Below are 21,963 nucleotides of genomic sequence, written 5' to 3'. Positions count from 1 at the left end.
TGCTATAATTATATACAATATTTATTTAAATTTTTTCTGTTGGAAAAATATATTTAAATGATGATTAATACTTTTAATTTATACTAATAATTTATAAAGGCTTTTAATACTTTATGAAAACTGAAGTGCTGTGAATAAGAAAAAATATTTAGAAATTTTAAATAAAATATATGGTTTTTATATAAGTATGCATTTCAGCTATTGTAAATGAGAGAGAAAAATCAGAAGCATGATGATTAACTTGTTTAAATTATTGAAAAGATTATTTCAAACTTATATTCATTTTACATAATTAATTTTATACGTTTTTATTTTATTTTATAAATACAAATCTCTGTATGGTTTCTATCTTTGGGTTTCATTTAATACAGGTTGAACTTTCCTTAGAACAGATATTGTCAGTTCAACAGATCCCAGTGCCGATAGTGCTTAATTAACTGATTTCTTCTAACTTCTGCATCATATAAAGAAACTAGTAAAGCTTAGTTTTCCTATTGAAGTGATCTTATTTGGATACTTTAATTTTTGTTTAGTATAACTTTTATAAATATTTGTCTTAATTCTTCAGTTTTACAGGAAACTCTATGAAAAAGAAATGCAACAATTGTGTAAGTGATGTGATATGCGTGAAATTTTTTCTTTTTTAGTGGTTAGTCTAAATTCTCTGTTTTCCATAATTTTCACTTTTGTATGCAACTATTTTTCCAAAATCTTTAATTAATTAATGGATTAATTCTTCAATAAACATTTCTTCATTTTCCATGTTTTTACTTTATCCAAGTGAATATAAATGTAAAAATCATAATTTCAGTTGAATTCTTAATAACCTAATTAGTGAATTATTTCCAATTGATTGTTAATGTTGATGTGTGTGGTTTTGATACAATGTAAATTTATTAAAATTCTCATAAGAAATATAGTATTTTATCAATAAATTTAAATTTTTATTATTACTGTGCTGTTATGATTTTATTGACATCTTTTAAAAGCTATATTATTTTGAGGTTATTATTCTATGTATTATTCTGAGGTTACAGTTTATTTATATTTTACAATACTATTTCTTAAAGTTTTATTTCCTAATCTTGGAAATTTATTATGAATTTTTCAAACAGTTAGAAAAGTATTAACACTCAAAGTAGTTTTTAATTCATCTTAGGAATATCTTAAAAATGTATTTATATTGATTTCAGAAGATAGTTTTCAAAAGAATATCCATCAAACTTTGTATCTGTTTTTATTTTATCATATTGAAAGTGGATTTATGAGTTTGATGATTTTATCATATCTAACTTATATTTATAAATTTGATAAATGTAATGATAAGTTACTATATTTAAATGTCAAGTAAACATATTATTTTTTAACAAAGTTAATAATAAAAGTTGAGAATAATTTGGAAAGAAAAATTATTGATTTAAATAAATTGAATTAAAATGAATCCTCAAGAACCAAGATTTGTTAATATAATTATTTTAAATCGTAAAAAAATATTTTGTAAATAATTAATTCATATGTAGCCTATCACTAAAAGAGATAGCACAAACATTTAGTATTGATAAATTATTTATCACTTATTATGAAGTACCAAAATTATAAATATGAGCATTGTGAGAACAGTTCTCAAGTTCATGAAAATTTATTATTGAATAAATATTTCTACTTGATAATATAAATTTAGTATCAGCTGTCTGGTGTTTGACACTGGTTGGTGGATTTATATTTCATCATAGTTTAGTTTAGCTATTAAACAAGATCCTCTTGTAATTATTTTGTTTCATTACTACTTTAAGAAATAAATTAGATGTAAGTAAATTTATTTTTACAAACTGCATGCTTTTGTTTTCAAATTTCCAAGTTAATATTTCAAAAATTAAAAAATTTTAATATTTTTTTTATGTGAGATTATAAAGCATTAATTTTGGATTCCTCTTTTATGTAAAGCTTTATAAATTAGTGTTTATAATTGAAACTACAGAAGAAAAATCCTATTCACTTCAAGTTATATAGATTATGAAAGGATTTCTTCAGTTATCAACAGTTTGAAATAAGATTTTAAATGGAATTTAAAATCTTATTTTTTTTTATGGAAGAATTTTTTAAATAATCAATTTTATCAAATCTTGGACTTAATAAAATTGATTTAATAATAGCTTAATGATTGATATTAGTTTTTATTTTTTAGTAAACAAATATCTGATAAAAGTAAATTACATGATAAAATCAAATTTATTGAAAAAAGGATATTTACTTGTATTTGTAAGACAAAACAATTTTAATTACTTTATTTGCATTTTCTTTTCTCATGAAGCTATGTTTTTTTAAGTTTTCTTGTACCAAATGATTCATATGCCTAAAATAATGGAAGATTTAGAAACTGAAGTGTTTCAACAAGGTAGATGGTTAAAACTGAAATAATTTTAAACAGCAGATTGTTAAATTTTTGGTTTAAACACATTTGCTGTTTTTATTATAAAATATATTCAAAACTATTGAGAAATTGAGAACTATTCTATTATGAACTATATAAAACTAAGTGCAATTTCTTTCAACTGCAGTAAATCTCTTATTAGTTTTAGCACTAATGTTAAATACATAGACATAAAAAGCTAATTTCTTAGAGCAGTGGTTCTTAATGGAGTTATGGAGCATTTTGGGAGTTGAATGTCACATAAAAAATTTTATATTTGCACTTATCCATCTGTGATTAGTGGATTATATAAACATTTAGTAGCAATTTTATTTGTAAGCAGAGACAAAACTTTTCCAAAATATAGTTGTGCTGATATTAAACAAATACAATGAGAAAAATATAGAATAAATTATTATTTTGTCGTGCCAGATTTTATCAAATAAAAGTTTATGATCACTGTCTTTTGGCATTAATGAAGTTTTGATGAGTTATACAAAATGTTTGTTTAAATTAGCAATTTTGTTTAAATTTTATAAAGTAGATTGATAATCAATTTACTTTATATAATTAGTTTAATAAACTGAGTTGATAAGTGGCACAACAATGTATATAACGCGTGTTTATATAAATATCTAAACTTATTTACATTTACATTGCTTAATTATGTTTAAATATATTTTATAAATGTTTCGTCAAATAATTTTTGTAAAGATTATTAAAAGTAAACAGTATTTTTGTGTGTGTCTTTTTTACTTCAGATCAAAATGGCAAGTAAAATATTAGATGATGCTGTGAAGGATATACCTAATCCATTTCTTCATAGAGTGAATTTTTCTAAATTTGAAAAAATTAAGGTAAGTAGAATGCAATTCCTTTTATTTTGTTTATAGATACACAAAACAGTTTTGTTTGTTATAATTCTTTAATGTAATTAAAGTCTAGAATGATATTACTTTTAATCTGGATTTTTAATTGCATTAAAGCATTTTCAAACTATATTGCAAAAATTTGCAATATATTTTACAATTATATATATATATATTGTTACCATGAAAGACTGAAATTAGAGAATGTCAATATACTCTGGAGAATGTTGACACATACCAAATATTAATATGTTGGTGAAAGTCCAAATACTTGGTTATATTATTATACATTTAAACTCATGACAGCATTTTTTAAATTGTTCATTCATCTTTGCTTTCTTTTCCCTTTTTCTTATGATTCACATCAACTATTACATCCCTGCAAAGGAATGTAATAGTTGATATGATTCTCAATGTAGACAGACATAAGAAGGAAGCCAAAGATGAATGAGAGGAATTTTAAAAAATCATCACAAATTTGCAATGGTAATTATTAGATTGTTTAATTTAAGAATTCAGGATTAACAGACTAAAATTTAAAACGACCTGAATAGCTGATGGGAAATGAGAGATTGGAATTGTCAAAAATGTTATACATGTACATTGAAGCTGGGGGCAAATTCTCTGGCTTGCTTAGCATGCGACACATGCTTAAGAGAAAGTTTTGACTGTCAATATATTTTTTATATGAGAACAAATATGCCAATAGTAATTTATTCTAACGTGTAAACTTGTTTATCATTTGTGTTTGCTTTTTCATTGACAGCTAGTGGCTAACCATTTTAAGTCAGTGCCATGCTTGCAGGAACTTGATCACTTGCTTGTATAGAGGTTTGCCACAGCAATCAAGTGCATTCGCATGATGACATTTGAAGCATTTAACACATCCAGATTGTATCAAAAGCTTGCGGTACCCAGTCAGTATACATGTATTATGTAGAGGGGCAGATCTATATAGAGATTAATAGGACTTAAGCCCTGGGCCCCCAGTGTCAAGGGCTCACAAAATCTGAATTATCATCATAAATTTTTAATACTTTCTCATTATAATATATTTCATATATTTCATTTGTAAATATAATAGGTTTTATAGTAGTCCATACTTTCTTATTCACACCAAATAGCATTTCTGTCTGTTGTTTAGTGCTAGAGATAGGTCTATTACAGTAGACCCCCCCTATAACACTGTTGATAATTCCATGTTATATGAATTCCATGTTGTACAAGTTACTTAAATTTCACAAATATGTGTGCCGGGCTGTGAACGGCTCGCATATTTGTAAAATCAACTGTATTCTTATTATAACTTTCATCATGCCCAAAAATTTTGGCCAGGATTCGCTCCTTATTGAAGCAATTTATATACAGTAGACTCCCTATAAAACGGGTTCATATAATGCGGATTCGTATATTGAGGCCAAAAAATTGCGACTGTATTCGTATAAAGACGCTAAAAGAGACTTGTAAAATGCGGTAAAACGTCATTGCCAACTCGTGTCGCGACAGGATTGGTCAAATCTAGACTAATAGCGGACATGCACAAACCATTGAGTTTAAACGAGCAGCAGACCTACTAAAAACCATTTATTATTTAACGGCCATAAAAAGTATATTTATATTAATGATGTCTCCAAAGTTCAGCAAATTTTTCGCAGAAAAATAATTTATCAGAAAACATTCACCTGTCGTTTGATGCGCTGCTCCAAGATGAAAACAAGCTTAAACAATGACTCCGCCGAACGGTACACACTCGGTAAGTAATCCTACAATTTTTTGTTTATAGCATAGTTTATATGGATTATTCCCAAAAAATTATACGTATTTTGGAAATGTTGAGTCGAATTAGTCTAGAATCGATTAATTTTATGGAAGAAAACCTTTCAAACAGCCGTAGTCCATATAGTACATACGTGCCGGTTTGTGATTGGCTCATGTATTTAAGGACTCGTAGAACATGAATTTCTTAAAAAGCGGAAAGTATCTACTGCGTTATAGGGGGGTTTACTGTAGTTTAATTTTTTTCATACTGAAGAAATGCATCTAAGAAGAAAAGAAAATTTTTCAAAAGTATGCATTTTGAAAAATTGTCTTTTGTTAGCTTGTGAGTGAAGTGTCAAATAATAGAATACAGATTTGGTAAATAAACTTTTCTCTAGTAAGACATGTATTGTTAAAGTTTCAGATTTATTGGAAACACACACACTTTGAAGTTTATAAGGATATAAACCTGAGAATGTCTTATCAAATAAATGAAAAATGTTTGATACCTAAAATAACAGCCATATAACCTTTTCAATCAGCAAATAAGCACTTAATGCAACTAAAACAAATAAAATAAAATGATTGTTTTCTGTAATACGCTTCTTGTCTAGTCTTGTGTTCAATTTTACTAGCTCTGACAGTTTTTCCTTTTTTGCTAGACTTATTACACCAGTCAGAAGACAAACTTTAGAAAATCATATCTTTATTTCCCTGAGTATGCATTTTGGACATTAAGTTCCTTTTCAACTCCATGTGATATAAATGAAAAGGGTCTTAATGTCTGAAATGCATACTAAGGGAAATTAAGATATGATTTTCTAAAGTTTGTCCTCTTTCTGTCTGATGTAATAAGTCTAGCGAAAAAGGAAAAGCCGTCATAGAGCTAGTATAATTGATTTGTTTTGTTTGATACTTAAATATTTTCTGGAAACACAGAAGAATTTGTAATAATTAACATATGTTTTAAATAAATTTTATCATTTGTAGATATGGATAATGACATTCACAATATTTCCCATTCGTTTTATCATTATGATTATTCTTCTAATGACTGCATGGCTTTTGACATCAATTGGTTTTATTGGTTTATCAGAAAAAGAATTTCAAGAGAAACCTATGTCTGGTTGGAGAAAGTGAGTTACTTAATATTATAGAATCTTGTTTTATATTTATAGTGTATAATTCTAATTGGGATGAATTAATTTAAAATTTCAATTTTTTGAGTAAATGAAGATTTTTAAAATATGAATATAAATGTATATTGATACATTTATACACTTTTTATTTTTCTTTTAATTTTTAAAAGTAATTTTAAAATTTTAATTATATTATCATCATTTTATTTTTTTAATGTTAATAATTAGAAAATTTTGTTGTAATTTAATATACTTCAGAGCTCAACAAATATAAAATGTACATTACTTTAACTATTAATTTTCTAGAAAATTATGTATGATTCTTTAATTTATAAATTTATTTGGCTTTTACCATAATAGCATTTAAACATTTAATGCATTAAAAATTATTTAAAGTTTGTTGAACTCTGGCTTAATATATTTTATAATTATGAATTCTTAATATTTTGACACTTGACTTTTATACAGATTTTTTAATCATCTGCTGAAGATTTCACCTCATTATGTTCCCATTATTGTCCTTGTTCAACATATATACTTGAATATTTTTATTGACAAGTATACATTTGCACATTTGCTCCATCAAGGGCAGTTGTGGGTATTTGCTATATGTTTGGAAGTAAGAATACATTTGATAGCATCTTAAATGCACTTTTTAAAAAACTTATCACTAGTAGTAGATTTAGATATTTAATGTAACAAATGTTCTTTAGATTTAATCTTATTCCTTTTCTAGCAATTAGTTTTTATTTTCTAGTTAGTATTTTGTTTTAGTGTATTTTTTAGTTGTAGAGTTTGCATATTTTTATTTATTTAAATTACACATTTAAAATTAATGAAGGTTTTAATATTATTTGGCTTTATTCCAGTCATCTTTTTATTACTGTACTGTATATCTTACTAGTACTGTCATGGCCAGCACATTAATGTTATTACCACAAGTGTTTTCGTAGACCTAGGAACAAAGAGCAATAAAAGTAGGCACATTTCTTTTGTTCAAAAATTCCTGTGTATGACTCTGGCCAAGTTTTCTGTCATTTCAGAGACTCTGTATATTTTCTATCATGTATGTGAATACATGATAGAAAATATAGTCTCTGAAAGTAGTGCTTGTGATTATTTCTATGGACTAAGAGTATTCAACTGGTCTTCTTGACATAATTATTTATTAGAAATAAGTTTAATTATTAGCTAGAAGAAAAAAGAATATCAGCTGACATGTCAGTGATTGATTGAATTTTTGTGATGCATAAACTAAATTTTTTGAGAATGAATGGAGTTTGTAAGCATTTTAATCTTCTCCAAGTGAACTCTTTAGTTTTCATTGTAAAAAGTTTATTGAAAAATAGAAAAAAATTGTATATGCATTAATTTTGTTTTCTGGAAATGCAAAATGTATCATTTGCAGAAAATAAGAATTCAAATACAGTAAGACCCCACTTAATGCTGCCTTGCTTAATGCTGATTTGATATAACACCATCTGCTTGAAGCCTAAAAAAAAGCTCAAAATTTACTGATTTAAATTATTGCGGAATTTTATAGCTTCATACATAATACGATTATTTATGAACATGAACCAATCAGAAAAAAGTGGCAAAAAGGTGTAATTTCTTTAAATCTATTCTTTTGTTTGGTGCAATTTTGGAAAAAATATAACATCATGGATGCCATAGGCAATATTGGCTTCGCTTGGCAAGAATTAACTGATAAATGCACAAACTAAAGTTATGCACGAAAAAATTTCTCTACAGATTTTCTTAGTAAAAGTTTAGTACAGTAGAACCCCTCTAGTCTGCCCTCGGCTAGTCCGTCACTCCGGTTAATCTGACCGTGGTCGGAGTCCAGAAACTTGTCCCGACTCATCGGTGACTCACTGTCCGTGGCGTTTTTCTGTGTTCGTTACAGTACATGTTTTACATTGTGTGTACATGTACAGTTTTGTGTGTGTTTTCAACATGTCAGGAGTGAAACGTAACCACGTTACTCTTTCATTAAATGAAAAATTAGCAGTGCTACAAAGACTGGACAAAGGGGAAGATTGTTTATTTTACTTTTTTCTGATAATTTGACCTTTTTTGCGTTCCGACCATACCCCCAGTCCCAAAGGTGACGGATTAGAGGGGTTCTACTGTAATGATAACTGAAATCATTGATTAAATTGTAGTGAATGATCAAGATTTTGAAAGGAGTGCAAAAGCAAAATGAGGCATTTTGGATGCAATCTTCTGCTACCAACATTTGCTTAAGGAAAGAAAAAAGCGACAAATGAAACTTCACCACTTTATTGCAAAAAAGCAAGAATTTCACAAAAGTCAGGACCTTTGTCACAAAAAATGAACTATTAATATAGAAAAAATGAACTAATTAATATATTATTATACATTTCTGTGTGCATATGTTTGTGTTATTTAACATATATTATTATACAAATTAATACAAAAATAACTTAAAGTAAAATTTTTCTATTTTTGGTCGTGTTTTCCCTATCCCTATTTACTCTATGTTAAAATGACCTCTTTTAACACTGTTTTGTTTAGCGCTTTATCGACTAGGAACGCATCCCCCGTGTTAAGCAGGGTCTTACTGTATCATCAGCTATTAATGCTACATTTATCAGTCTTAACAGTTCTAATCGAACAGATCCATAGTAGTGATAACTGCTAAAGTTAATTTCATAATTATAACATTGCCAAAAAATTATAAATTTGGATAATGTGATACTATATTGCTATTTACACATGAATATTGGATTTAATTGTTAAATGAATTGCTTTATTTCATTTAAATTAACAAATATATAAATTTTACTACAAAAAAGATAAATTTGCTGTTTTTCATATAACATCAAATAAATATATTTTAATATTGTGTCATGATCTCTTTTACAATAACTTCTGCAGTCTTATTGGGCATGCTCATAACAAGATTTTGAATGGTATCATGATTACACTTTCATATGCTTCAATAACGGTAACTTTCAGCTTGTTGACTGTCAAGAATTGGTGATTGTGTATAAACGTAGCTAACTATAGTTGCCCACAAATTTCCAATTATGTTTTGGTCAAGTGAGCAGGAAGGCCACTCAAGCATTTCAATGTTTTTAGCTGTCAACCACGTCATTATCATGGATTGCAGCATTATCCTGCTGGAAAACTGTTTCTTGCACTGATTTTGATGAAGGAATGGTAAAAGACTCAGATGATCTGGATGCAATGGCTCTTTATTTTCTTTGAAGTAAATTTGGCACTTTTTTAGTATTATGCTAAATGAGAAATTATATATATCTATCTGAAAGTAGCATAAATGTAGTCTGCTAGTAAACATCAATAAACTCATGTTTCAAAGCAGTGCATCTAGAGCACGGATGTCCAACCTGCAGCCCACTGCACCCTAAATTTTTTAGGTACATTTTCATTTATTTTGGTATAGTATGTCGTAAAAATTATTCTCGCTTCACTTTAATGTCGTAATGATGTACAGAAGACCCCCCCCTATAACGCTTAGATACGTTCCACTTTATAAGAATTTTACGTTGTAGGAATCCTTAAATACATGAGCCAATCACAGCCCGACACGTGTGAAGTTTACGGACTAAGGCTGTTTGAAAGGTTTTCTTCTATAAAATTAACCGATTCTAGACTAATTTGACTCAACATTTCCAAAACACGTATAATTTTTTGGGAATAATCCGTATAAACTATGCTATAAACAAAAAAATGTAGGATTACTTACCGAATGTGCACTGTTCGACTACACCGTTGCTTACGCTTGTTTTCGTCGCAGAGCAGCGCACCAAACGGCGGCCGCGTTTTCTGATAAATTATTTCTCTGCGAAAAATTTGCTGAACTTTGAAGACATCATTAATAGAAATAATTTTTATGGCCGTTGAATAAGAAATGTTTCTTTCACAAGAAATGTATAAAATTAGTGCTGTATTAGANAAACAGTATTTTTGTGTGTGTCTTTTTTACTTCAGATCAAAATGGCAAGTAAAATATTAGATGATGCTGTGAAGGATATACCTAATCCATTTCTTCATAGAGTGAATTTTTCTAAATTTGAAAAAATTAAGGTAAGTAGAATGCAATTCCTTTTATTTTGTTTATAGATACACAAAACAGTTTTGTTTGTTATAATTCTTTAATGTAATTAAAGTCTAGAATGATATTACTTTTAATCTGGATTTTTAATTGCATTAAAGCATTTTCAAACTATATTGCAAAAATTTGCAATATATTTTACAATTATATATATATATATTGTTACCATGAAAGACTGAAATTAGAGAGTGTCAATATACTCTGGAGAATGTTGACACATACCAAATATTAATATGTTGGTGAAAGTCCAAATACTTGGTTATATTATTATACATTTAAACTCATGACAGCATTTTTTAAATTGTTCATTCATCTTTGCTTTCTTTTCCCTTTTTCTTATGATTCACATCAACTATTACATCCCTGCAAAGGAATGTAATAGTTGATATGATTCTCAATGTAGACAGACATAAGAAGGAAGCCAAAGATGAATGAGAGGAATTTTAAAAAATCATCACAAATTTGCAATGGTAATTATTAGATTGTTTAATTTAAGAATTCAGGATTAACAGACTAAAATTTAAAACGACCTGAATAGCTGATGGGAAATGAGAGATTGGAATTGTCAAAAATGTTATACATGTACATTGAAGCTGGGGGCAAATTCTCTGGCTTGCTTAGCATGCGACACATGCTTAAGAGAAAGTTTTGACTGTCAATATATTTTTTATATGAGAACAAATATGCCAATAGTAATTTATTCTAACGTGTAAACTTGTTTATCATTTGTGTTTGCTTTTTCATTGACAGCTAGTGGCTAACCATTTTAAGTCAGTGCCATGCTTGCAGGAACTTGATCACTTGCTTGTATAGAGGTTTGCCACAGCAATCAAGTGCATTCGCATGATGACATTTGAAGCATTTAACACATCCAGATTGTATCAAAAGCTTGCGGTACCCAGTCAGTATACATGTATTATGTAGAGGGGCAGATCTATATAGAGATTAATAGGACTTAAGCCCTGGGCCCCCAGTGTCAAGGGCTCACAAAATCTGAATTATCATCATAAATTTTTAATACTTTCTCATTATAATATATTTCATATATTTCATTTGTAAATATAATAGGTTTTATAGTAGTCCATACTTTCTTATTCACACCAAATAGCATTTCTGTCTGTTGTTTAGTGCTAGAGATAGGTCTATTACAGTAGACCCCCCCTATAACACTGTTGATAATTCCATGTTATATGAATTCCATGTTGTACAAGTTACTTAAATTTCACAAATATGTGTGCCGGGCTGTGAACGGCTCGCATATTTGTAAAATCAACTGTATTCTTATTATAACTTTCATCATGCCCAAAAATTTTGGCCAGGATTCGCTCCTTATTGAAGCAATTTATATACAGTAGACTCCCTATAAAACGGGTTCATATAATGCGGATTCGTATATTGAGGCCAAAAAATTGCGACTGTATTCGTATAAAGACGCTAAAAGAGACTTGTAAAATGCGGTAAAACGTCATTGCCAACTCGTGTCGCGACAGGATTGGTCAAATCTAGACTAATAGCGGACATGCACAAACCATTGAGTTTAAACGAGCAGCAGACCTACTAAAAACCATTTATTATTTAACGGCCATAAAAAGTATATTTATATTAATGATGTCTCCAAAGTTCAGCAAATTTTTCGCAGAAAAATAATTTATCAGAAAACATTCACCTGTCGTTTGATGCGCTGCTCCAAGATGAAAACAAGCTTAAACAATGACTCCGCCGAACGGTACACACTCGGTAAGTAATCCTACAATTTTTTGTTTATAGCATAGTTTATATGGATTATTCCCAAAAAATTATACGTATTTTGGAAATGTTGAGTCGAATTAGTCTAGAATCGATTAATTTTATGGAAGAAAACCTTTCAAACAGCCGTAGTCCATATAGTACATACGTGCCGGTTTGTGATTGGCTCATGTATTTAAGGACTCGTAGAACATGAATTTCTTAAAAAGCGGAAAGTATCTACTGCGTTATAGGGGGGTTTACTGTAGTTTAATTTTTTTCATACTGAAGAAATGCATCTAAGAAGAAAAGAAAATTTTTCAAAAGTATGCATTTTGAAAAATTGTCTTTTGTTAGCTTGTGAGTGAAGTGTCAAATAATAGAATACAGATTTGGTAAATAAACTTTTCTCTAGTAAGACATGTATTGTTAAAGTTTCAGATTTATTGGAAACACACACACTTTGAAGTTTATAAGGATATAAACCTGAGAATGTCTTATCAAATAAATGAAAAATGTTTGATACCTAAAATAACAGCCATATAACCTTTTCAATCAGCAAATAAGCACTTAATGCAACTAAAACAAATAAAATAAAATGATTGTTTTCTGTAATACGCTTCTTGTCTAGTCTTGTGTTCAATTTTACTAGCTCTGACAGTTTTTCCTTTTTTGCTAGACTTATTACACCAGTCAGAAGACAAACTTTAGAAAATCATATCTTTATTTCCCTGAGTATGCATTTTGGACATTAAGTTCCTTTTCAACTCCATGTGATATAAATGAAAAGGGTCTTAATGTCTGAAATGCATACTAAGGGAAATTAAGATATGATTTTCTAAAGTTTGTCCTCTTTCTGTCTGATGTAATAAGTCTAGCGAAAAAGGAAAAGCCGTCATAGAGCTAGTATAATTGATTTGTTTTGTTTGATACTTAAATATTTTCTGGAAACACAGAAGAATTTGTAATAATTAACATATGTTTTAAATAAATTTTATCATTTGTAGATATGGATAATGACATTCACAATATTTCCCATTCGTTTTATCATTATGATTATTCTTCTAATGACTGCATGGCTTTTGACATCAATTGGTTTTATTGGTTTATCAGAAAAAGAATTTCAAGAGAAACCTATGTCTGGTTGGAGAAAGTGAGTTACTTAATATTATAGAATCTTGTTTTATATTTATAGTGTATAATTCTAATTGGGATGAATTAATTTAAAATTTCAATTTTTTGAGTAAATGAAGATTTTTAAAATATGAATATAAATGTATATTGATACATTTATACACTTTTTATTTTTCTTTTAATTTTTAAAAGTAATTTTAAAATTTTAATTATATTATCATCATTTTATTTTTTTAATGTTAATAATTAGAAAATTTTGTTGTAATTTAATATACTTCAGAGCTCAACAAATATAAAATGTACATTACTTTAACTATTAATTTTCTAGAAAATTATGTATGATTCTTTAATTTATAAATTTATTTGGCTTTTACCATAATAGCATTTAAACATTTAATGCATTAAAAATTATTTAAAGTTTGTTGAACTCTGGCTTAATATATTTTATAATTATGAATTCTTAATATTTTGACACTTGACTTTTATACAGATTTTTTAATCATCTGCTGAAGATTTCACCTCATTATGTTCCCATTATTGTCCTTGTTCAACATATATACTTGAATATTTTTATTGACAAGTATACATTTGCACATTTGCTCCATCAAGGGCAGTTGTGGGTATTTGCTATATGTTTGGAAGTAAGAATACATTTGATAGCATCTTAAATGCACTTTTTAAAAAACTTATCACTAGTAGTAGATTTAGATATTTAATGTAACAAATGTTCTTTAGATTTAATCTTATTCCTTTTCTAGCAATTAGTTTTTATTTTCTAGTTAGTATTTTGTTTTAGTGTATTTTTTAGTTGTAGAGTTTGCATATTTTTATTTATTTAAATTACACATTTAAAATTAATGAAGGTTTTAATATTATTTGGCTTTATTCCAGTCATCTTTTTATTACTGTACTGTATATCTTACTAGTACTGTCATGGCCAGCACATTAATGTTATTACCACAAGTGTTTTCGTAGACCTAGGAACAAAGAGCAATAAAAGTAGGCACATTTCTTTTGTTCAAAAATTCCTGTGTATGACTCTGGCCAAGTTTTCTGTCATTTCAGAGACTCTGTATATTTTCTATCATGTATGTGAATACATGATAGAAAATATAGTCTCTGAAAGTAGTGCTTGTGATTATTTCTATGGACTAAGAGTATTCAACTGGTCTTCTTGACATAATTATTTATTAGAAATAAGTTTAATTATTAGCTAGAAGAAAAAAGAATATCAGCTGACATGTCAGTGATTGATTGAATTTTTGTGATGCATAAACTAAATTTTTTGAGAATGAATGGAGTTTGTAAGCATTTTAATCTTCTCCAAGTGAACTCTTTAGTTTTCATTGTAAAAAGTTTATTGAAAAATAGAAAAAAATTGTATATGCATTAATTTTGTTTTCTGGAAATGCAAAATGTATCATTTGCAGAAAATAAGAATTCAAATACAGTAAGACCCCACTTAATGCTGCCTTGCTTAATGCTGATTTGATATAACACCATCTGCTTGAAGCCTAAAAAAAAGCTCAAAATTTACTGATTTAAATTATTGCGGAATTTTATAGCTTCATACATAATACGATTATTTATGAACATGAACCAATCAGAAAAAAGTGGCAAAAAGGTGTAATTTCTTTAAATCTATTCTTTTGTTTGGTGCAATTTTGGAAAAAATATAACATCATGGATGCCATAGGCAATATTGGCTTCGCTTGGCAAGAATTAACTGATAAATGCACAAACTAAAGTTATGCACGAAAAAATTTCTCTACAGATTTTCTTAGTAAAAGTTTAGTACAGTAGAACCCCTCTAGTCTGCCCTCGGCTAGTCCGTCACTCCGGTTAATCTGACCGTGGTCGGAGTCCAGAAACTTGTCCCGACTCATCGGTGACTCACTGTCCGTGGCGTTTTTCTGTGTTCGTTACAGTACATGTTTTACATTGTGTGTACATGTACAGTTTTGTGTGTGTTTTCAACATGTCAGGAGTGAAACGTAACCACGTTACTCTTTCATTAAATGAAAAATTAGCAGTGCTACAAAGACTGGACAAAGGGGAAGATTGTTTATTTTACTTTTTTCTGATAATTTGACCTTTTTTGCGTTCCGACCATACCCCCAGTCCCAAAGGTGACGGATTAGAGGGGTTCTACTGTAATGATAACTGAAATCATTGATTAAATTGTAGTGAATGATCAAGATTTTGAAAGGAGTGCAAAAGCAAAATGAGGCATTTTGGATGCAATCTTCTGCTACCAACATTTGCTTAAGGAAAGAAAAAAGCGACAAATGAAACTTCACCACTTTATTGCAAAAAAGCAAGAATTTCACAAAAGTCAGGACCTTTGTCACAAAAAATGAACTATTAATATAGAAAAAATGAACTAATTAATATATTATTATACATTTCTGTGTGCATATGTTTGTGTTATTTAACATATATTATTATACAAATTAATACAAAAATAACTTAAAGTAAAATTTTTCTATTTTTGGTCGTGTTTTCCCTATCCCTATTTACTCTATGTTAAAATGACCTCTTTTAACACTGTTTTGTTTAGCGCTTTATCGACTAGGAACGCATCCCCCGTGTTAAGCAGGGTCTTACTGTATCATCAGCTATTAATGCTACATTTATCAGTCTTAACAGTTCTAATCGAACAGATCCATAGTAGTGATAACTGCTAAAGTTAATTTCATAATTATAACATTGCCAAAAAATTATAAATTTGGATAATGTGATACTATATTGCTATTTACACATGAATATTGGATTTAATTGTTAAATGAATTGCTTTATTTCATTTAAATTAACAAATATATAAATTTTACTACAAAAAAGATAAATTTGCTGTTTTTCATATAACATCAAATAAATATATTTTAATATTGTGTCATGATCTCTTTTACAATAACTTCTGCAGTCTTATTGGGCATGCTCATAACAAGATTTTGAATGGTATCATGATTACACTTTCATATGCTTCAATAACGGTAACTTTCAGCTTGTTGACTGTCAAGAATTGGTGATTGTGTATAAACGTAGCTAACTATAGTTGCCCACAAATTTCCAATTATGTTTTGGTCAAGTGAGCAGGAAGGCCACTCAAGCATTTCAATGTTTTTAGCTGTCAACCACGTCATTATCATGGATTGCAGCATTATCCTGCTGGAAAACTGTTTCTTGCACTGATTTTGATGAAGGAATGGTAAAAGACTCAGATGATCTGGATGCAATGGCTCTTTATTTTCTTTGAAGTAAATTTGGCACTTTTTTAGTATTATGCTAAATGAGAAATTATATATATCTATCTGAAAGTAGCATAAATGTAGTCTGCTAGTAAACATCAATAAACTCATGTTTCAAAGCAGTGCATCTAGAGCACGGATGTCCAACCTGCAGCCCACTGCACCCTAAATTTTTTAGGTACATTTTCATTTATTTTGGTATAGTATGTCGTAAAAATTATTCTCGCTTCACTTTAATGTCGTAATGATGTACAGAAGACCCCCCCCTNACCTTTGGAGACATCATTAATAGAAATAATTTTTATGGCCGTTGAATAAGAAATGTTTCTTTCACAAGAAATGTATAAAATTAGTGCTGTATTAGACTTACGGTACCTAATTTACATACTGTACAGACGATAGTAAACTCAACTTACTCGCCTAAACTGTCCGTAGCGTGGCGCTGGACGGTGGAAAATATATATATAATTATAATAAAGTTACAATAAATTAAGTTAATATGTAATTATATATACAGTACCTAATTTATATATAATTAATATATAATTATATGTACAGTACCTAATTTATATATAATACTGTACAGACGATAGCAAACTCAATTTACCCGCCTAAACTTTCCATAGCGTGGCACTTGGCGGCAGAAAGTAGTTCGGCTGCTCATCCACTATTGGTCCAGATTCGACCAATCTTGTCGCGACACGAGTTGGCGACAATGTTTTACGAGTCCCTTTATACAAATACTGCCGCAATTTTTTCTCTATGTTATAGGAATTTCTGTTATAGGAACCCACGTTATAGGGGGGTCGACTGTAATTGATGACATAATTTGTAACTGACTAATCAAAAATATTGGTGGCATGATTTGTCATTTTGATTGTTTCAGTTTCAAATATTTTTGTAATGAAGTGATGATGTTAGTGATAAAGAATGGGTTCCTTTCATCAGGCAGATGAAAACGATACATAATTCCTCTTTTCAAAAGAGTGTTAGCCATTTTTAGTGACTCGAGGCTAGGCCTAATGCTAAAATAGAAAGGGCTAATTTATTCTGTATAGAAATAAAGAATAAATTAGATCCTTCCACTTCAGCATTTTTTTTCTAATTACAAGTATATAATACAGACATAGGTCTATCTATATATTTCTTTTGCTAACATAATAATTTAAATATTTTCAATCTCCAATTATATTCATANTGTCAAAAATGTTATACATGTACATTGAAGCTGGGGGCAAATTCTCTGGCTTGCTTAGCATGCGACACATGCTTAAGAGAAAGTTTTGACTGTCAATATATTTTTTATATGAGAACAAATATGCCAATAGTAATTTATTCTAACGTGTAAACTTGTTTATCATTTGTGTTTGCTTTTTCATTGACAGCTAGTGGCTAACCATTTTAAGTCAGTGCCATGCTTGCAGGAACTTGATCACTTGCTTGTATAGAGGTTTGCCACAGCAATCAAGTGCATTCGCATGATGACATTTGAAGCATTTAACACATCCAGATTGTATCAAAAGCTTGCGGTACCCAGTCAGTATACATGTATTATGTAGAGGGGCAGATCTATATAGAGATTAATAGGACTTAAGCCCTGGGCCCCCAGTGTCAAGGGCTCACAAAATCTGAATTATCATCATAAATTTTTAATACTTTCTCATTATAATATATTTCATATATTTCATTTGTAAATATAATAGGTTTTATAGTAGTCCATACTTTCTTATTCACACCAAATAGCATTTCTGTCTGTTGTTTAGTGCTAGAGATAGGTCTATTACAGTAGACCCCCCCTATAACACTGTTGATAATTCCATGTTATATGAATTCCATGTTGTACAAGTTACTTAAATTTCACAAATATGTGTGCCGGGCTGTGAACGGCTCGCATATTTGTAAAATCAACTGTATTCTTATTATAACTTTCATCATGCCCAAAAATTTTGGCCAGGATTCGCTCCTTATTGAAGCAATTTATATACAGTAGACTCCCTATAAAACGGGTTCATATAATGCGGATTCGTATATTGAGGCCAAAAAATTGCGACTGTATTCGTATAAAGACGCTAAAAGAGACTTGTAAAATGCGGTAAAACGTCATTGCCAACTCGTGTCGCGACAGGATTGGTCAAATCTAGACTAATAGCGGACATGCACAAACCATTGAGTTTAAACGAGCAGCAGACCTACTAAAAACCATTTATTATTTAACGGCCATAAAAAGTATATTTATATTAATGATGTCTCCAAAGTTCAGCAAATTTTTCGCAGAAAAATAATTTATCAGAAAACATTCACCTGTCGTTTGATGCGCTGCTCCAAGATGAAAACAAGCTTAAACAATGACTCCGCCGAACGGTACACACTCGGTAAGTAATCCTACAATTTTTTGTTTATAGCATAGTTTATATGGATTATTCCCAAAAAATTATACGTATTTTGGAAATGTTGAGTCGAATTAGTCTAGAATCGATTAATTTTATGGAAGAAAACCTTTCAAACAGCCGTAGTCCATATAGTACATACGTGCCGGTTTGTGATTGGCTCATGTATTTAAGGACTCGTAGAACATGAATTTCTTAAAAAGCGGAAAGTATCTACTGCGTTATAGGGGGGTTTACTGTAGTTTAATTTTTTTCATACTGAAGAAATGCATCTAAGAAGAAAAGAAAATTTTTCAAAAGTATGCATTTTGAAAAATTGTCTTTTGTTAGCTTGTGAGTGAAGTGTCAAATAATAGAATACAGATTTGGTAAATAAACTTTTCTCTAGTAAGACATGTATTGTTAAAGTTTCAGATTTATTGGAAACACACACACTTTGAAGTTTATAAGGATATAAACCTGAGAATGTCTTATCAAATAAATGAAAAATGTTTGATACCTAAAATAACAGCCATATAACCTTTTCAATCAGCAAATAAGCACTTAATGCAACTAAAACAAATAAAATAAAATGATTGTTTTCTGTAATACGCTTCTTGTCTAGTCTTGTGTTCAATTTTACTAGCTCTGACAGTTTTTCCTTTTTTGCTAGACTTATTACACCAGTCAGAAGACAAACTTTAGAAAATCATATCTTTATTTCCCTGAGTATGCATTTTGGACATTAAGTTCCTTTTCAACTCCATGTGATATAAATGAAAAGGGTCTTAATGTCTGAAATGCATACTAAGGGAAATTAAGATATGATTTTCTAAAGTTTGTCCTCTTTCTGTCTGATGTAATAAGTCTAGCGAAAAAGGAAAAGCCGTCATAGAGCTAGTATAATTGATTTGTTTTGTTTGATACTTAAATATTTTCTGGAAACACAGAAGAATTTGTAATAATTAACATATGTTTTAAATAAATTTTATCATTTGTAGATATGGATAATGACATTCACAATATTTCCCATTCGTTTTATCATTATGATTATTCTTCTAATGACTGCATGGCTTTTGACATCAATTGGTTTTATTGGTTTATCAGAAAAAGAATTTCAAGAGAAACCTATGTCTGGTTGGAGAAAGTGAGTTACTTAATATTATAGAATCTTGTTTTATATTTATAGTGTATAATTCTAATTGGGATGAATTAATTTAAAATTTCAATTTTTTGAGTAAATGAAGATTTTTAAAATATGAATATAAATGTATATTGATACATTTATACACTTTTTATTTTTCTTTTAATTTTTAAAAGTAATTTTAAAATTTTAATTATATTATCATCATTTTATTTTTTTAATGTTAATAATTAGAAAATTTTGTTGTAATTTAATATACTTCAGAGCTCAACAAATATAAAATGTACATTACTTTAACTATTAATTTTCTAGAAAATTATGTATGATTCTTTAATTTATAAATTTATTTGGCTTTTACCATAATAGCATTTAAACATTTAATGCATTAAAAATTATTTAAAGTTTGTTGAACTCTGGCTTAATATATTTTATAATTATGAATTCTTAATATTTTGACACTTGACTTTTATACAGATTTTTTAATCATCTGCTGAAGATTTCACCTCATTATGTTCCCATTATTGTCCTTGTTCAACATATATACTTGAATATTTTTATTGACAAGTATACATTTGCACATTTGCTCCATCAAGGGCAGTTGTGGGTATTTGCTATATGTTTGGAAGTAAGAATACATTTGATAGCATCTTAAATGCACTTTTTAAAAAACTTATCACTAGTAGTAGATTTAGATATTTAATGTAACAAATGTTCTTTAGATTTAATCTTATTCCTTTTCTAGCAATTAGTTTTTATTTTCTAGTTAGTATTTTGTTTTAGTGTATTTTTTAGTTGTAGAGTTTGCATATTTTTATTTATTTAAATTACACATTTAAAATTAATGAAGGTTTTAATATTATTTGGCTTTATTCCAGTCATCTTTTTATTACTGTACTGTATATCTTACTAGTACTGTCATGGCCAGCACATTAATGTTATTACCACAAGTGTTTTCGTAGACCTAGGAACAAAGAGCAATAAAAGTAGGCACATTTCTTTTGTTCAAAAATTCCTGTGTATGACTCTGGCCAAGTTTTCTGTCATTTCAGAGACTCTGTATATTTTCTATCATGTATGTGAATACATGATAGAAAATATAGTCTCTGAAAGTAGTGCTTGTGATTATTTCTATGGACTAAGAGTATTCAACTGGTCTTCTTGACATAATTATTTATTAGAAATAAGTTTAATTATTAGCTAGAAGAAAAAAGAATATCAGCTGACATGTCAGTGATTGATTGAATTTTTGTGATGCATAAACTAAATTTTTTGAGAATGAATGGAGTTTGTAAGCATTTTAATCTTCTCCAAGTGAACTCTTTAGTTTTCATTGTAAAAAGTTTATTGAAAAATAGAAAAAAATTGTATATGCATTAATTTTGTTTTCTGGAAATGCAAAATGTATCATTTGCAGAAAATAAGAATTCAAATACAGTAAGACCCCACTTAATGCTGCCTTGCTTAATGCTGATTTGATATAACACCATCTGCTTGAAGCCTAAAAAAAAGCTCAAAATTTACTGATTTAAATTATTGCGGAATTTTATAGCTTCATACATAATACGATTATTTATGAACATGAACCAATCAGAAAAAAGTGGCAAAAAGGTGTAATTTCTTTAAATCTATTCTTTTGTTTGGTGCAATTTTGGAAAAAATATAACATCATGGATGCCATAGGCAATATTGGCTTCGCTTGGCAAGAATTAACTGATAAATGCACAAACTAAAGTTATGCACGAAAAAATTTCTCTACAGATTTTCTTAGTAAAAGTTTAGTACAGTAGAACCCCTCTAGTCTGCCCTCGGCTAGTCCGTCACTCCGGTTAATCTGACCGTGGTCGGAGTCCAGAAACTTGTCCCGACTCATCGGTGACTCACTGTCCGTGGCGTTTTTCTGTGTTCGTTACAGTACATGTTTTACATTGTGTGTACATGTACAGTTTTGTGTGTGTTTTCAACATGTCAGGAGTGAAACGTAACCACGTTACTCTTTCATTAAATGAAAAATTAGCAGTGCTACAAAGACTGGACAAAGGGGAAGATTGTTTATTTTACTTTTTTCTGA

At 29.0% G+C, this 21,963-nt stretch overlaps 2 protein-coding genes across 7 annotated transcripts in view; both read left to right on the top strand.

Moving 5' to 3' along the window:
* Nucleotides 1-1,601: 1,601 nt before the first annotated feature.
* Nucleotides 1,602-6,949, top strand: LOC111625238 (lysophosphatidylcholine acyltransferase 1-like). 2 transcript variants are annotated; one of them, XM_023368332.1, is made up of 4 exons: nucleotides 1,602-1,806; nucleotides 3,172-3,267; nucleotides 6,028-6,173; nucleotides 6,645-6,949. In XM_023368332.1, exons 2-4 carry the CDS (start codon nucleotides 3,178-3,180, stop codon nucleotides 6,820-6,822), a joined length of 414 nt encoding a protein of 137 aa, XP_023224100.1. In that variant the 5' UTR covers nucleotides 1,602-1,806; nucleotides 3,172-3,177; the 3' UTR covers nucleotides 6,823-6,949. The 2 variants fall into 2 exon arrangements, with proteins under 2 accessions (XP_023224100.1, XP_023224101.1); XM_023368333.1 differs by having other exon boundaries at nucleotides 1,603-1,707.
* A 3,201-nt stretch (nucleotides 6,950-10,150) lies between these two features.
* Nucleotides 10,151-21,963, top strand: part of LOC111625236 (lysophosphatidylcholine acyltransferase 1-like) — a 29,522-nt gene continuing 17,709 nt past the window's right edge. For 2 of the 5 annotated variants that reach the window (XR_002756696.1, XM_023368328.1), the window contains exon 1: nucleotides 19,737-19,898. Coding sequence is in view for 2 of the 5 variants with exons in the window: in XM_023368328.1 (XP_023224096.1) it covers nucleotides 19,762-19,898 (137 nt within the window). In the remaining 3 variants the exon portion in view is untranslated. Of the gene's footprint in view, nucleotides 10,251-19,735; nucleotides 19,899-20,303; nucleotides 20,521-21,963 lie in introns of those variants that run through there. The other 3 variants (XM_023368329.1, XM_023368331.1, XM_023368330.1) reach the window with 3 other exon arrangements.

Source organism: Centruroides sculpturatus, unplaced genomic scaffold, assembly GCF_000671375.1.
Source record: "Centruroides sculpturatus isolate CEXI.00-Female unplaced genomic scaffold, Cexi_2.0 scaffold317, whole genome shotgun sequence".
Lineage (NCBI taxonomy): Eukaryota > Metazoa > Arthropoda > Arachnida > Scorpiones > Buthidae > Centruroides > Centruroides sculpturatus.
The sequence above is the reverse complement of the archived record's forward strand: the minus strand, read 5'-3'. Positions and strand labels throughout refer to the sequence as shown.